Source organism: Diadema setosum, chromosome 11, assembly GCF_964275005.1.
Source record: "Diadema setosum chromosome 11, eeDiaSeto1, whole genome shotgun sequence".
Classification (NCBI taxonomy): domain Eukaryota; kingdom Metazoa; phylum Echinodermata; class Echinoidea; order Diadematoida; family Diadematidae; genus Diadema; species Diadema setosum.
This window is the reverse complement of record NC_092695.1, coordinates 17,669,098-17,686,784: the sequence shown is the minus strand read 5'-3', so window position 1 is coordinate 17,686,784 and position 17,687 is coordinate 17,669,098. Positions and strand designations below refer to the sequence as shown.

Below are 17,687 nucleotides of genomic sequence, written 5' to 3'. Positions count from 1 at the left end.
GTGTGAGCCCTTTAGAGCCTACCATCACCCCTTCTTTATTACCCCGACTACCTGCACAATCTGGACCACCACCCACCTTACTCACTACCACATAACCACTAAAACCGCTGCCACCACCTGCCACTTGATAGGCAGACACCGCCTCTCCACCACCTATTATTGAACGAGACGCCACGCTCCACTAGCCCCAGCTAGACATGAACATCATCCAATCTTCCACTGTTCTCTCAATCCCCCACCCCCATCACCAGATGACTGTAATACCAGCAGCCACCTTATTAGCATATCAAAGACGTGTACACAATCCTGTTGCCTAGAGCCGCGAAACCGTCTCAATAGCGGCGTGTATACATCGTTGAATCACACGCGTAGAAGCCAAATGAAAATAGCCCAGGAAGACCTACGATTTGTTTCCCCTGTGATATGAAACTGATTCTTCGAAGGCGTGAATTCTAGAAAAGAAGGAGAGCATCGCAATATTTTATTGGAACAATCACAGGGTATACGCAAACGCTTCAAACATGGCAACAGGACACATTTTGCCGGGATATGGCCATCCTGTTTCGCGGTTTCGCTCCAAGTCCGCTGACCCGACGATGACCGGGTACCGCTACCGCGGACCGCCTGCTCAGCCCTTGAGCAGCACGGAGTTTCAGGCCATCAAAGCAGACGCCATGCAGGCGTGGACTGAGGACAAGCTAGATTGGAATAAAACCCCAGACAAAAAGCCAACTACATACGCACATACATATTACAAGAAAGAACAAATACCGCCGGAACACCTTGCCTCAATGCGCCCGTCTTCTCCTCTCAGAAGAAATAAACCGCATCCTAAAAAGTAAGTTTTTCTGTATCTGAATTTATATCGAGCATGACCAGCTGATGTTTGTAAACGTGTCTTCCATATTCCCAGTCAAGTAGTAACTGAAATAAATAGTACTGTTGATACTTTGATTAGTGTGAAGGACATTACCTGGCAAATTATCCGTAACAATTTTAATATTAAACATGCTTATGTTAAAATTCTATAAAAACTAGATAATTTTATACCTTATAGTTTTCATTTTTGTTTATTAGTGATTAGTATCTGAGGATGAGGGACCTTTTAACATATAAGCTATGCGTTCCATGGTTTATCCTCATCTCTTGTGTAGTCATAGTTGTTGGCATCCATCTGTCTTGTGAGACAATGGTATACACCCTGCATAAAAACACCACTTTATTTCTTGCTGTAGTGTGAGCATTTCCTGCTATAACTCAACAGGTCATCACTACACTTGCTGCAAATGAAAGAGGTCGGCTGTGGAGATGTAGGCATAGACATGAGCCATAGCTTAATTCTGTGTATTCTCATTTCTCTGTGTTTCTCCGTGCTTGATGCCATCAGTCCAAGTCTCCAGCTTGTACTCTACAATCAGCACCGATTCATTTTTTTATACACCACGATATTATTAAAATTGTGCAATTTGTTGCAGAATTGTTTTGATTAAAGACAATAAAGAATTAAATTGAATTTATTTCTTGGGGCTGTTTTCATTCTCAAAACAATATGCTTATAACTTCTTGATGTTGGAACCTATTTTAGTGTATAACACAATTCTACACATCGGATTAGTTGGTTAGTTGTCTGATAGACAATTTGACCTAGAGTATATTACATGTAGGCCTACTTTGTGATGTGGAGATATGAATTAACATATGTGTGAAACTATACAGAGCTGCCTGAAAATATAGGTTTAACCCGTTGAGGACGGACTGATTTTGCTACAACACGCATTTCCCATAGACATCTGCCCGAGTATACTCGGGACTCGTCCTCAACGGGTTAAGAACAGTACTTTAACAGTATGTGCAGATTGGTTAAATGCATCAAAATTGGCAAAGTTAGCCACTTCATCATGAAGAAAACTTTCTAATATTAGAATCTATCATGAATAATGAAAAATATACCAGAGATAACAAATAAATATGAAGCAAATACAGAGGGAGGTAGATTTGTACAGCTACCATTTAATAGTTCATTTAGCTCTATGAAGTATGACTGAGGGTGTGATGTTGTTACTTGTCTAATACTCTTTTTTCTTTTCTTCCTATTTTGTATATCATTAAGCTGTTTTCATGTTCACTTGTCAAATAATTATTTTTCCTTTCTTTTTATTGTATAGTCATAATAGCTGTTTTCATGTTTAGCACTTAATGTGCATGTTTTGAAACAGTTTATAATACACAACCCTAAAGAAAGGAGATGACAGAATACACGCAAAAGGTTCAAGTCATATAATTTCCTTACAGTACGACCTCGATTATCCGGCCTCCTTTTATCTGGAAATCTCTATTATCCGGATGCATTCACGCAGTGAAGGACATTTTTTTTTCATCCAAAAATTGAGAAAAAACAATGACTTTAAACTCACTTACACACGTGTACCTACAATATTCCAGACAGAACTAACATAAATTCACACCACATTATCCTCATAAAAGTTAAGCAGTCATGATCTGTCGGGACTACAATTTTGCGCAGGCTAGCGTAGATTACACCACCATTGCGGGGTACGCTACCTGCCTAGCTGCCAGTACACTGGGACAGCAGCTTGGACGGCAGCTATATACATTAACATTGTGTCTCCCATATCTGGCCAATTCACTTATCCTGATGAGTGCCGGTCCCGACATGGCCGGATAATCGAGGTCAAACGTTGCATTCAAGACTCAAATATTTCACTCCAAACAATTTATTATTTTATTTTTAGTACACCACTTTATATTTCTTATCACACCTATCATAAACAAAATATTTTACTAAATATATGTGAAATAAACAATAATAAACTGCCCTTTGCACTGGTCCACTCAATCTTGCCAACCCAGCTATGTACATCTAGCAGGCTTCTCAGCACAAAAGCCTAGGCCACTCATATACACGGAGGGCAGGCGGGGGGTGCAAAGATATAAGAAATATACTCCGGAAAATTTTAACTTACATTTTTAGAAACAATTTGAATAATAATCAATTTCACATACTGTAAGCACTTTCATTTGAAGCTTAATTGAAGTGAGTTTAACAACAGTGTTAGTGTGCTGTAGACACAACAACAAAGACAAAGAAAATATATAAATCTATATGAAAAGCGGAACAAAAAACACAGGGGTTTACAGCAATCTAAATCTATTTGTCCTTTTTACGTATTTCAAAACAATATGTATATTGCGTGGTTGTAATAAAACATACATATTTAACTCTTTCTGATTAATTTCTTTTTTCATTAACTTCCTCTCATCTTCAAACATATCACAATGTAATGAATAATGCTCTACAGTTTCTCGAACCATACATGTGGCACATATTCCGGTCGGATGCTTGCCAATAATATACATAAAGTGATTTAATCTTGCCACACCAAATCTCAGTCTACAAGCAACAACTTCCTCCCTCCTCGTATGGCAACCCAGTGATGTGACCGGCAGTACATTCTTCTTCACAATATATAAATGTCGCCCTCTATCGGATGCGTCCCACTGACTCTGCCAGATCACGTTATAATAATACCTCCCAATCATTGCTCGTATTTCACTCTATGATTTCTTAACAAATATATCTACATATTCTCTCTTCAAGGCTGCTTTTGCCAAAAAGTCTACCACTTCATTTCCATGGATATCACAGTGTGAGGGAATCCATACAAAGGATATTTTTATTTCCATATAATATAAATTTACAATCTTAAACATTATTTCTTGCACTATGTTATCATTTGAAACATTTTCTATTTCATGCAAACTATTTAAAGAGTCCATTAATATAACCACATCTGAGACTGGCTGAAACTCTTCTATCCAGTTTAATGCCATTACTACATGGCTACTTGCTCCGCTCTACATACTGAAATTGACGTAACTTTTTTTCCTACTGAAACATTCAGCTGAGGAGCATAAAAGGCAACTGCCGTAGCACCGCTATCAGTCTCTTTGGATGCGTCCGTATATATTTTTACATTTAAGTGTAATTCAGGACAAGTATTTAAATTTGAAATCTGAAGCACACCTGAACTATGGGAGACAAAATTCCCAGTGGTGGTGGTAACACTACCATTGTTTTGGTATGGATCACCCTGTTTGTCACAATATGCAGTGATTAGAGTCTGAGACACAAACAGTGAACTGTTTGTATGCTTTGTTTGGGTATTTGGTCTATACCATGGTATGAAGCCCTTGCAAAGAAGGAGTACAGACTTTCTGTAGAATCCTGCTTAATCCCCACAAAGCCCTTGTTAGGTGGAACGCGCAATGAAAGGTCACTTTTTGACGAGGCTGCATCGCAAAGAAATGTTGCGCAACTCAGATTGTCAGTCATAAGGCGTTTGATGGTAATCCCATCTCAGAATGTCAAAGTGTACTAACAAAAACTCTTCAAGAGAATTTAGACCTTCACTATACTAACTTCCATCCCATCAAACTATGTACTGTATACTCATTATAATGTCAGATAATACCTGCACTTTTATTTTCAATGCACCTAAAAAAATTGCAATACATGTAGTATTTCATGTCATATTGAATAAATATCCTTTGAAATTGCTAAGTTTATGTCTAAATCATGTAGCAACCTTTTACCTGAAGTATTTAATGATTTTTTTTTTATTGTATTGTTCATGAATAAGTTAGATAGTGGAAACGCCCAAAATACCAATTTTCTATACACTCAATAATCATACTTCAATGTCATATTCTCCCATTTTTATACTGGTTTAACCATGATGGGAACAATCTGCCAAAGTGTAGTAGAAATTTTAATCCATTCATGAGAGCTCATAAACAAGTATATATATATATATATATATATATATATATATATATATATATATATTATATATATATATATATATATATATATATATTATATATATATATATATATATATATATATATATATATATATATATATATATATATATATATATATATATATATATATTATATATTTGATAAACTGGAAGACTCAGTATGTGTAGCTCACAAGATTTTTACATTTTATGTATAGGGGTTGTTCTCTTCTATCTCCTGTGTCTCTCACCTGTTTGTGTGTGTGTGATTTAAGCACTGTTGATCTTAATTGATATCGCTTTGTAAATTAAACATGTTTTCTGAGAATATTTACACAAGGAACACAATAAGAAGATAGATATTTCCTATTTCTCGCTAATGATAAGAGTCCCTTTTTGTTGTTGTTGGTGCCATTCCCTTAAAAATTTCCCAGATCTAATGAAAATTCACAACATAGCTGAATTCAAATATATACCCCTCTTTCAAGGGCATTGCAGTCAATTAAGAGGATTGAGAAAGACATATTCAGTTCAATACACCAGTGCTGTCACAGACATGATGAAGATATTATACCTCCGTAAATGAATGTAATAACCATCATTGGGGAAATTGACACAGATCAATAGAGTACTGTATGTTAGCAGAGAGAGCTCTTGTAAAATAAAGTAAAGGAAATTAATTCTCTATTCCACAATTCAGTTGTTTTTGTGTGACGTGGATTGCTATAGTAACAGTAGTAGGCGTTGCTAAAACAAGCCAGTGTTGGCTGGGGAATTAGAATTGTGTTTATGCCATGTAGTATAAAGATAACCTTCTGTGATGAAGGATACCAAGGATACTGAGTCCTCCGGTTCTGAGGCACTCAGGGCTTTGCAAACATCAATGGAGCCCTGTTTAATGATGCATCGCCTAGGCCTCCTCTGATAAGCAATGAGCTGAAAGCCATATTTACCCCCTTGTAGGTCTGAGCAATTAGAATCAAGCAGTGGATTCTAGGCACAAAGGGGCTTTACCTTTCTACATGTAATAATAATAATAATAGTGTATACTTTTATAGCGCAACAGTCCATCAAAAGATGCTCATGGCGCTTTTAGTCTTAAGGTTAGGAGAAGAAAGAAAGAAAGAAGAGAGAGGGAGAGAGAAAAGGAATTATGTGACATATTCACTTTTGTTTTGTTTCCTACAACATGTTAAACAGATATGTTTTTAGGGATGATTTAAATGATTCCACAGAGGATTACTGGCGAACAGTGACAGGGATATCTTTCCAAACTTTAGGTCCAATGTGGGAGAAAGAACGAGTTCCCCATGAATGCTTAACCTTAGGTATCTGAAATGAAAAGGAAGTAGAGGATCGAAGTCTGCGAGGAGGGTTATAACAATATAAAGAATTCTGGAGATACTCAGGTGCAGTTGAGTGAACTACATGATACACAAGAAGAGCAATTTTGAAAATAATTCGCTTTTCAACAGGAAGCCAATGGAGAGAACGTAACACTGGCGTAATGTGAGCAGTTTTCCTACTATAGGTCAGTAATCTTGCGGCAGAGTTTTGAAGACGTTGTAGAGTGTTAATTTGTTGTTGTGACATGCCGAAAAACAAAGAGTTACAATAATCTATTCGAGAGGAAATAAGAGCATGTATAATCTGTTCAGCTGCTGTTTTAGTGAGATATTTCCGAATAAAACCAAGATTACGCAACTGGAACCTTACAGATTGTGATACATATGCAACATGTACAGAGACTACAAAATATAGTGACTGCATGGTCCTGTAATTTATGCGAGTGCTTGCAAACTCTGAAGTTCAAATGTACGCAATCAAGATTATGCTGGCATATGAATATGTTCTGTTTTCTGAACATGATGTAAAATAACCATTTCTCAAACTCTGGAAATGTAGGTATGCTGGCCTGTTTTTGTAGATTTTTTTTTTTCAGAGTGATGTACAGTATCCTCCATAGCAAGGAATTACAAATTTACCTAATGCCTTTCTCTTCACACTGTACTGTAGGCTTTTTGCAATGAAGGTAAACTTGAAGGATGGATGAATATTATAATGATAGCCATGCATGTCCGTAGATGATTAAAAATTAAGGAAACTGCTTTTGATAGTCATGGTATGTCAGATTAATTATTTTATTGACTTGGAAATAAGAAAAAAAAAGTATTTTAATTCTTTGTGAGAAAAATTGGCCCAAACATCTTCATTGCCATGCCGGCTCCTTTCACTGATCTGTGATATCCTCAAGATTGATGTTGCACAGTTATTTGAATGATATTGATAAAATCTTTTCTGTGATTGTGTCTCCATTTAGTGTTTTCTTGACGTGTCGACTTCACAAAGTGCCTGGCTATCATGACCCATACTCTGCCATGGGTAAGGAGCTCGGGACGGTGCACGGGTTCCAGAATCCGGATACCACTATCAGGGAGGATGTTTATCAAGGTTGGTTCCTCCTCAGATCGCAGATCAACAATCCATCAAAGATGGATTTTTAATCAATGCACATTGTTTTGCTGTATAAATGTAGTATATATGAAGAGTTTGTTTGCAAAAACTGATAAGTCCATATTTGCCAAATGGAGATATTTGCGATTAAAGGTCAAGAAAAATAAAGAGAATAATAAGAAAATTTTTGCTTCTTTTGACCATAACTTCAAAAATATACCTTTATATGTAGTGACCAATATATCATTTAAAAGGTATTATTTTGTACTTTATGACAGCGGCCGTACTTCAAAATCTTCAAAAATGGACTTATTGGTTTTTGCAAACAAACTCTTCATATGTTTATTCAGCATTTGTGAACTAGCCTACAAATGAGTTTGCAGCATCTGAATAAACTATCAGCATGCATGGAAACTCGAAGATCTTAAAGGGATGTTACAGTTTTAGCTGAGGTGGGGCTTCAGGTTTCCAATGTTTTCCGACAATATTTTTTTTGAGATAATTAGAAACCTCCATGAAATATGAAAGATCATATAATTCTAAGAGGAATTCAAAGTTTATTTCATGAAAATTCAAAATAAAACGATCCTAATAAAAATCCTCATCTCAGCCAAGACTATTCCATCCCTTTAATATTTTTGTTTAAATATTTTTGATACATTTCTCTGGCTGAACAGTCCTTTGTCACAAAAATTATACCTTAAAAAAAGTGCCTGACACTATTATTGCATTTGAATGCAATCAAATGAGACAGCTTTGAGTTTTACTCAAATACTGTATTCTGAGCAAAACTGTTAATCTTTGCATGTTCAAAGAATTGATAATTCTTTATGAGCACTTTGAAAAAAAAAATGAGTGCAGCAGAGGTCCTGGTGTATCTTTGTTTTAATTCTCTCTGTTGTGAAATAACATGAGAACACATAATTTTAGTGTGGTCAATCAAACAATGTGAGCATGCTAACCAATTGAACATTGATATCTTTCTTTTTCTGTTTACGATGAAGTGGTCTTTCACTTTCAATCCTAAATTTGGAATGGACACATTAATGATTCATTAATAATAATCTTGGCAAATATGGCCTACAGTTTTCAAATTTGTTCAATCTTATACTGGTTGGCAAACAGGTTGATTTGCTCAAAATTACCAAATGCAATAAACTGTATGACCACGTGGGATGAGTGATATATAGTTAAACTGCTAAATGATTAAGATAAAACATGAAAGATGTAACTGTCTCCCCTCTTTCCTTCACCCTTTTGCAGTTGATTCTCTCTGCTCGGAGAACGAACAGAGGGGCAGAGCTCACCTGAGACATAAATACTTTGCCAGACCAAGAACAGCCAGTGTCCTCACCTACCACAATGATTCTGTAAGTGTGCACAGAATAACCTGGCTGGCTGATGAGATTTGCCAGAATAATTAGTTGTTTTGGAATGTTTTGAGCTAGATCATAAGAGAAAAATAATAAAAGTCAGTGTACCTGTCTTTAATTCCCGTATATATAAGCCCTCCCCGTTATAGTTGGTAGGTGGAACGCTACGTGATGATCGATTGTGCCGTATCAATAGTAGGCCATACAGCTGTATTTCCTAACAAGCTTTGTGTGATTCAGTCTCAAGCAGAAGATTGATGGATACTGCGTGCTATGACCTAATTTGTCGATAATCAATTATAAAACATTACATAGCAACCATTATCCTATATATATACATATATATGTATGTATATATATATATATATATATATATAGACGATGAAGACAAACAAGTTGACATAATGCATTAGAATCCAACTTCATTTATTTGTAAACCAAATTTAAGTTGGATTCTAATGCATTATGTCAACTTGTTTGTCTTCATCGTCTTCATGCTCTTATTCCAACACGCGGATAATAATACCATTATATATATATATATATATATATATATATATATATATATATATATATATATATATATTATATATATGTTCTCAGATTGTAGTACTGTTTGTGTACATTTTTGGATAATATTTCACATTTTTGACATTACCAACTAAAACTGTGTTATCACAGTGTTATTTCACACATTTCCTGTTCATACTGTCCATTTTATAGCAAAAGACAAGAGTTTCTGCAGATGTATTGGCCCCATGGTTGCTAGTTTACAAACAGCCATTGCTTGCATAGCAGCCATGTGAAAATATCAAATATTCAAATCCAACTGCAGATAAATTAGATATGTTTCAGAGTACAAAAGTACTGTACTCTGCTTAGAAGACAATATGTGAAGTCAGAAAAGTATTATTCTTTACTATAGAGTGGTGGCACATATACAGCTTCTTACTTTATAGTCATATTGTTAATTTAAGAAAACAAATAATAATATCACAAAGGGAGCATTAAAGGTACTAGCCCACATTTGCAAACCCACGAAAATCAAAACTGCATAAAACAGGTCCAATGTGACTTCAAGTACAAGTTATAACAGTAACATACCTCACCTGTCGCTCTTTGTCTATACCATTCGATAAAAGAGAGAAAACCATCGTTTTAAAATCAATTTTCAAACCGGGTCAACCCGACCCAAAATCGAATTACGAGCGTGGGCTATATAGCTACGTACATTGTACATGTAACACGTACGTGGACCAGAGCTAGCGAGCGTTATACGCATGCATACGGATTACGGTGCATTTTCATTTATTTTTATGAAAGTAATGGACTAATTGGAACGAAATTTTGCACAGGTGTTACTGCAATCATACCCAAACTCCATGCTAACTATGGGACCAATTGCTGCAGGTTTACAAATGTGGGCTAATACCTTTAAGATGGCTAGATGGATCAGTGAGAAGAAAAGAAAACCAGGGGAAATTTCTAGCTTTCATTAGTCAAACATCAGGGCAGTTTTGTCTATGAAATTTTGACAAATTCTGTATCTATATGAAATCTTGTTTGGATGTTACAAAAAATGTATGCATAAAATATAATGGGGACAGGGAAAATGAATGTGATATGAATGGATATTGAATACTGAAGAAAAATCCTTTGAAGTGTATAGAGTCAAAATGAAGATTACATGATCAGATTGAAAGAAAAATAGGTTTGTGCCAAAGGCGTGTAGATAGTCACTGGTCAATACTCCTTGTTCCTGCCACAGGGACCTGAATGAGAGTAAGAATAGAATGAAAGAATTCAATTCAGGATGGACACTTGGCCAGTTAACACGTAAATGAAAGACTCCTTCTGACAAACACGTGAGGCTACTTTATTTTTGTCAGTGGTCAATCAATACTTTTCCCCATGGGCTGGCATTGTTTGTAATGTTTGCTCTTGGCTAGCGTTTGGTCGCAAACAGCATCAGGAGCGGCACATCCATTAACGTTGCTAGGCGCGACTGAGATAACCAGGGTGTTTCCAGTAAGAAAGTTGCTTCGCTCAGTGTGAGACAGACATGTACATGTAGCGGACCAACTTGAGTTTCCCTCCTGAAAAAAGGAATAATTAGTGGTCCATTTTTCCCTTGCTGTTTGATAGGATATGCAGAGCAATGCAGGTAAGCTCACAGCTTGGCTACTTTGACAAAGTTTGCACTGTTGTTTGTATAATACAGTTGTTCATACTGTGTATGTGATTAGCCCGTTGAGGACGAGTCCCGAGTATACTCGGGCAGGTGTCTATGGGAAATGCGTGTTGTAGCAAAATCAGTCCGCCCTCAACGGGTTAAGATGCAAGCAATCTTCTTGTAGTGAACTGTGTAGGAAAAGTGATTTCACGGTGAGAAAAAAAGATATGGGAAGAGAACTTTTCTAAGAATGATGTTTAATATGAGTTCAGAGAGTATCCATTTAGGTTTGGTTAACATCATTTCTTTTTAGTTTGTAGATTATCTTATGAATTCATTTAGCTGATGTGAACGTGGAACACTTAAATTCAAGTTTTCTTTCCTGGATTTCCTTCATACACAGAGCACAAAAAGGGTGGTGAATGACCCATGGTCAGCTCAGGCAGCAGAGGCATGGATGAAACTGGCCAATGAGAGAGGTGAGGATCTGTTGTCATGGCAACTTAAATGCATACCACTGGGGTTAAACTCTTGTATGTTCCTGTGGAGCAATTATTGTGTAGTACTTGATATTTCATATACCAGTAGTATGATAAAAATGTTGCAGGTGTTTCCATGTATCTGTCTTGTGCGCTGCAGTCAAATTCCTCTACAGAAATTATCCCCCTGTAATAGAAAATCAAACTTCAATTATGTTTTACATGGAAATCTTATTGATAAATGTTTGCAATGTTCCTTTTTAGGGGAAAAAGACTCTTTAATGTGAGGGTGGCTGCAACAAAGCGAAAAGTAATATCTGCTTCTTTGTCTTCACCTATATCTTGTCAGTGTTATTATCATTGTTTTAGAACTATCATTACCTTATTCTAAGTTGGCAACAGACAAACACATAAAAAGTGAGATACTTTTCCTGAGTTACAAAGTTTATGTGGCATAATATATTGTATAGTGTATAGGCCCAATGTATGAGCTGCCTGGGTATTGCAAACCCTTCCTTAGTGGTAATTTCTCTAACGCAGCCTCACCCTCCCCTCACCGACACCACCCCTGAAAATGCTGGGTGAGAGCTAAGTGAGCATCACAGACAATCCTATTTTCCTTTTGTGAATTTGGAAGTCTTCAGAAAAAGGGGATGTTGCAGTAGGGCTTCGTAGCACTTAAGTCACAGAACTTTTAACAGGCAGGCTTAGTAACTTTTTGAATGGGAAAAAAAAGAGAAGATGAGATTCACACCACTCAGTCTTTGGCTTACAATAGGGGGCAAGGCTTGTTCATCTTTTGTTTCGCAAATCCTGTTACTTTCACCAAAGGCACCAAATACTATCACCTCAGGTGTTGTTTGCTTAGCATTTAGTTGATACTGTATTTGAGTGGAGGCATTCAAGGAAAAATTACAATCTGTATATTACTTACGGATTTCAGGGCTGCAGTATACAACTTAAAATTAATTTTAGATGAAGGTCCACTATTCAGTGCGGTGCAGTAATTAGCAGAGATAATGACTCAGTAGTAGAAGTAGACCCTATTTTCCTTCACTTCCCACTATATACACTGTATTCATGATATGAATGTCAGAAAAAAACTCTGGCTGGATATGTTCAGATGTAAAGCAAACTGTAATACCAGAAACACTTGCGGTATGCAACTTTTCCGAATTAGAGCTGATAGCCTTTTACGCAGCATGGAACTTATGCAACTTGCCGACTGGCATTCAATGCATTATGTAAACAAAAACTTTTGCATGTATTTTACTTTTGTTGTAAAGTGTGATGGTGGACCAGATATGTTTCCAATGTTCTTGCTAAACAGATCTACATGGATAAAGGGAAGTGTGCCCTCTGCCGCCGGTATGCTGTAGTTACACTGGAGAAGTTGACAAGTGTCCCTAGCTGTTTCCATGCAAATCATGATGCATTTCCATTTTTTTTTTTTTTTTTTTTTGCGGGCCAGATGGCACCATAGAGAACATCCTCTGCTGGAAGTGAGTGGCCCAGCCAGGCAGGGGGATGCCTGCCCATTGGGGTAGGGAGGGAGGCATTGGGAGGGGGGTATGGATTCCCTGTGGGGAGCCGAAAGTTTTGACATGCTTGGACTTCTACCATAACTTTCACTCAACATTCACTCAACATCCTAATCTGACTCTCATCTCTGCTCTTCTCCCCTGGGCCAGACCGTAAGGCAGTACGAAACATGATTGAGAGGGCCAACGTGAGGGGCTTGCAGATCACCCACCGCTCTGACAAGGAACAAATTCCCTACAAGGCATCCTCGCATCGCTTCCTTAAGGCAGCGGGAGCAAAAGGTAACAGTCACGTACATATCATCCGATCTTACGATTTTGTTTTCTAGTAGATTAATAAATTTTTGTCTACTTCGCATCTGCTATCAAAGGTCTGTTTCGTAAAAAGTTTTAAAGTAATCTTAAGCTGCAGTGATTACAGTTGCAAAGACAGCTGATGGTGTAGCAACCAGTCACTAGGTATTTGTGGCGAAATTCATTTAAAATATATATTTTTTTTATACAGCCTTTTTTTCACGCAATGTGAGTGCTCATGCAAAACCTCTGTAATACTACCAACACTGACCAGTTGCATGCATGCTCCCATACATTGTGCAAAATGGTTTGTGGTATTTTGCATGTATTCTTGAGAACACATTCTACTACATTTCAGCTATTGCTTAAAGCCATTAGTTGCCAAATATCATGCACAATTTGTGTATATGTGTGTGTGTATGTTTGCACACATGCCTGTGAGAATTATCTCTCATTTTTGAATTCAAAGACATTGGCAATGAGTTTCATCTTGGTTCATGTCGCACTGGTCTGGTTTGGTCTGTTTTACAGAGGCGACATCAGTTGACCGTGTAATGCAGACCCTCGCCAGCAAGCCCAAGTCAGTCCCGATGAGCGGCCCCCATTTCCACATCACAGACTACAGCAACCTGACCACAGCCAACTACATCCGGGTCAACCCAAAGCACACCAGACCAGACTACGTCATACACCCAGAGTTTGTTCCTTGAACATTCAACATTTAGGCTAAGTTTGCAATATGGTAGTCTTTTTCATTGTATGCTTCTTCCTCTCCGTTCATTGCTCTTCCTTCCACTTTCAGTTCTTGCAATTTTCATACATAGCATGGGTCTGTGTGCAAGGGTCAGAATTGCAATCTGTGATCAATGTGCATAAGATAATGGAGACCGTAGAGTTAAGCCCAGATCAATGCTATCCTGGTGGAACCAGGTTCAGGGTCAAGCGTCTGGACAACATGCCGAGACTTGCATGCCGCCATTTTGACTGGATGAACCACACAAATCATCCCAATTTCTGGACACGTTACATCCAGGCAATGCAATGGGAAATACCAATCTCATGGTAGCTGTTCCCTCATCATAGCATACATAGATGAAAAAAAAAAAAATGTTCTAGATGAGTTCAGGATGACTGTGAATATGTTGTGGTAAGCTTGGGTGCATTGCTGTTAGACATCTTGGATTTTCATGTTTATGTTTCGCCAGTCATTAGTAGTATGATACATTAGAAGACCATCAACAATATCTTTGTATCAAAGGTCTTATTTCCTTATTTCCTCTAAAAAAATTTAAAAAAAAACATTTCGTCTGAGTCACTTGCCTATATCAAGAGCACAAATCCTTCTGCTATCGCTCTAATGCAGCACACAGCAGATAGCACCAAAGCAGTGGTTCCATATTTAAGACCACTGGTAAAGAGAACAAAAAAGGATATCAAGCAATCATTTTGTTTGCTCTTCTCTAACTAGGATCAAATCCCTGTACACCAACAGTGCATAAAACATGTATAATTCATGATGATTAATAATGTTGTGGAATATTTCTCCATTGTGCATATATAACTGGATGACTGGGCAGAATAATTATATTACCTGTTTTTGTTTCTGTTTGCACTGGTTGATATAATAACTCCTAATCTTGCACTATTTTTACAAGGAAAAAAATGACTTTGACCTTTCTTCACCTTAACTCTTTCACAAAAATGTAAAGATTGCCGATGTTTGTGGTGTATTTCTGTATCTGTGCAACTTTTATTGATGCTGCATTCTCCTTGGGTATTTTTTTTTTTTTTTTTGCCTCAAAGGAGAATACAGCTGAGGAGGAAAACAATTTGTCATTTTTAATGAAATTTTTCAGAGGAACAGGACATTTTAAATATCAGTAGGCCATTTGTAGGTGGTGTCCGCATGTGAATTTAAAATGGCTACCAAGTTCATGTGACTCTGATATGGCCAGTGCACAGACAGCTGTGTTCATAGTTTTTTTTTTTAACAGTCAGACCAAAATGTGTTCTTTTTGTGCAATTTTATAAACAATTATCATCCTCTGGGGAAGGATGCATCATAACATAATATCTGTCACATGTAGAGAATGTGACAATTCAGGCAGTATTGTGTCTTTTAAGGAAGTATGAAACTGACCTCTGACATACTTAGTCAGAAGTACCATGTAAGTGACAGCATGACAAATATTTATCATTCTTTCCATTGATGTAGCCACTTTGTCCAGCATTAAGGAGACTGACCGATGTTCTAAATGCAAATATTTTCTGCACTTATTTAATCTCTCAAGCCAAACTCTCAGTGATCTGGTACACATGTATTTCTGCAATCAACCAATGTACAATGTAAGTTCTCCTAGAAGCATACTATCCTTCCACCTTCATTGACAGTCATGTAATTAAACCTCTGTATTTCATGTTCTGATCTGGTAGTAACGGCTTGCTCATGTAACAGCACAAGATAAGAGTATTTGCATACATTGTTGCAATAATGGCTAGAGTACTTGACAGTAGCACAACATAGACTAGAAAAGAGGCTGAATATTGAAAGAGCACAAGGAAAATGGTTTACCTCACGTCCGTACTCACCTGTAAGTATAACTTTCACTTTCGTTCAGGACATACCACACTCTGGTACACCATTCAACAGGTGGATGGGTGTATAGTAGGTCACAGAGCACTGTGCAGGGATATTGTGTGCAACAGAACACCTCAAATTTGTCATTAGCTATTGTCTGTATTTATTCACTTATGAGTAATTTTCCTACTGCACTGACAAGTACTTTTTTTTTTCTGACTATGCATTCACTCCCCTTCCTGATTGGTAGTTGGGTGTGCTTTACAAATGCAAATTTGTCAAAAAATCATTATCGCTGTTTGCAAAGTAGAGTATAATACTGCGTATTTGGCACTTTGATACAAATAGAGTAGATACATGTATGTGTAGGGATTCAACTCCATTTTTCATCAATGCTACAAATTAGCAGTGACAGAAAATGGAAGATAACTCTAGCTAGTTTTTGTGGAAGTATGTCAGCTGCATTTTCACTTGGTCAGCTGGGTCACTAAGAGGTATGGTAACCTCAGTCTTTTAAAATGCCAGCTGGTTTTTTTTTTTCTCTTTTTGTCTTTTCTTGTGTCAGAGATACAGTATTTGATATGTGTCCTGTGTATAACTGAGGAAACATCAAAGTTCTCAACTTTCTGAAAATTCAAAGAGAGATGTCATATTATGGCTGCCATGATAACTGTCTTCATGTATACATGTACATGACATCCTGTGGAGTACAATGTACTAGTAGTATTTTAAAGTGCATCATTGATGATAAGAATCCATTAGCGAGAAAGAAATAGTTACAGCAATTTTGACATTAAAGAGTCCACCTTTATCAGCATTTTAATTGCTCGTCATTTAACGTACATGTACTTCAGTTTGAAGTCTTTCAAGTTTCTCCAAAAGTTCTTTGAATTACAACAGTATGAAAAGCATGTGTTCTTGTTGTGTTAAGATTGAGCGATACAAATCAAAACCAAACATTGCATTGTACATTGACATAGCTTAATTTTCGTTGTTGTTGTTGATTGAAGCCACATGTGACTCTTTAAGAAGATACTAAATGCTGCTTTTGACAGTACACAATGAAGAACAATATAGATTTTCTGTTGTGTGAAAGATGTATTTTAAATTGTTGGTCAATTCAGTATAAGGGTAATTAGCACTTTTACCCATTAAAGTTATGTTTTTGTTTTTGTTTTTTTGTTTTTTGGACAAAATTCAGTGTACAAGAATATTCACCAGTTACTGCACTTAGTACCCTGTCGTAAAGCTTACTCCAAATCTGAACAAAAAAAGAACATTTCTTAATATTTTGTGAACAATTTTTTTTTTCATATATTTCAGAACAATACAAAAAGAAACTTGAAAACAAATACGAGAGCAAATGCAATAGCTGTCATCTGCTCCACTAAGTGGAGATTGTCATGGAGTAAATCTTTTCTGTCAGGCTCTGTGTGATGGATGTCTTATGTGATTTTTCTTATTGCAATAATTTGCCTTTTATACTGTAAGAGTATGTTGGAACAATATTGCTTCAATTTCATCTGTAACATAATCTTGTGTGTAAATGAGCATTGTAAAGAAGAAAAATATGAGAAATGATTAAAACTGTACAGTGTACATTGCAAAACAGCTGTTGTTGTGCATCATTACAGATCTCACATGGTGTACACACATGACCCCGAGGTATAAACTATGTGTATCATAGTGAAGGTTGTGAGACATGTAGGAACATCTGATATACAATGTACTGTACTAGCTGAAATTTTCGCGAATTGCTACTTGGAGGACACTTTCGCATGTTGTTAATTTCGCGGTTGCGAGGGTCATGAATTTGAACGAGTAAGTGACAATACTTCCCTGATTCCACAGTGTGTACGAATGTGTTCCGCATTCGAAGTACTGTACTTATTAATGCTAGCTACGTCATGGCCATATTGCTCAGCTCATGATAGCTGTGTGCTAGACCTACGTACCAGCTAGCTACGAGTAC

General features: G+C 36.9%; 1 protein-coding gene across 1 annotated transcript; it reads left to right on the top strand.

Moving 5' to 3' along the window:
• The first annotated feature begins 395 nt into the window (after positions 1-395).
• On the top strand, positions 396-14,254 carry LOC140235171 (uncharacterized). Its single transcript, XM_072315206.1, has 6 exons — positions 396-838; positions 7,144-7,274; positions 8,541-8,647; positions 11,227-11,302; positions 12,994-13,125; positions 13,669-14,254. The coding sequence occupies exons 1-6, from the start codon at positions 522-524 to the stop codon at positions 13,845-13,847; spliced, it is 942 nt and encodes a 313-aa protein (XP_072171307.1). The 5' UTR covers positions 396-521; the 3' UTR covers positions 13,848-14,254.
• The last annotated feature ends 3,433 nt before the right edge of the window (positions 14,255-17,687 follow it).

Excerpts from the sequence above, each read along its gene's own strand:
- LOC140235171 (XM_072315206.1), top strand. The coding sequence starts at position 522 with ATGGCAACAGGACACATTTTGCCGGGATATGGCCATCCTGTTTCGCGG. Across the intron at positions 7,275-8,540 it reads CAGGGAGGATGTTTATCAAG|TTGATTCTCTCTGCTCGGAG; the intron begins GTTGGTTCCTCC and ends ACCCTTTTGCAG. Across the intron at positions 11,303-12,993 it reads GAAACTGGCCAATGAGAGAG|ACCGTAAGGCAGTACGAAAC; the intron begins GTGAGGATCTGT and ends CCCCTGGGCCAG.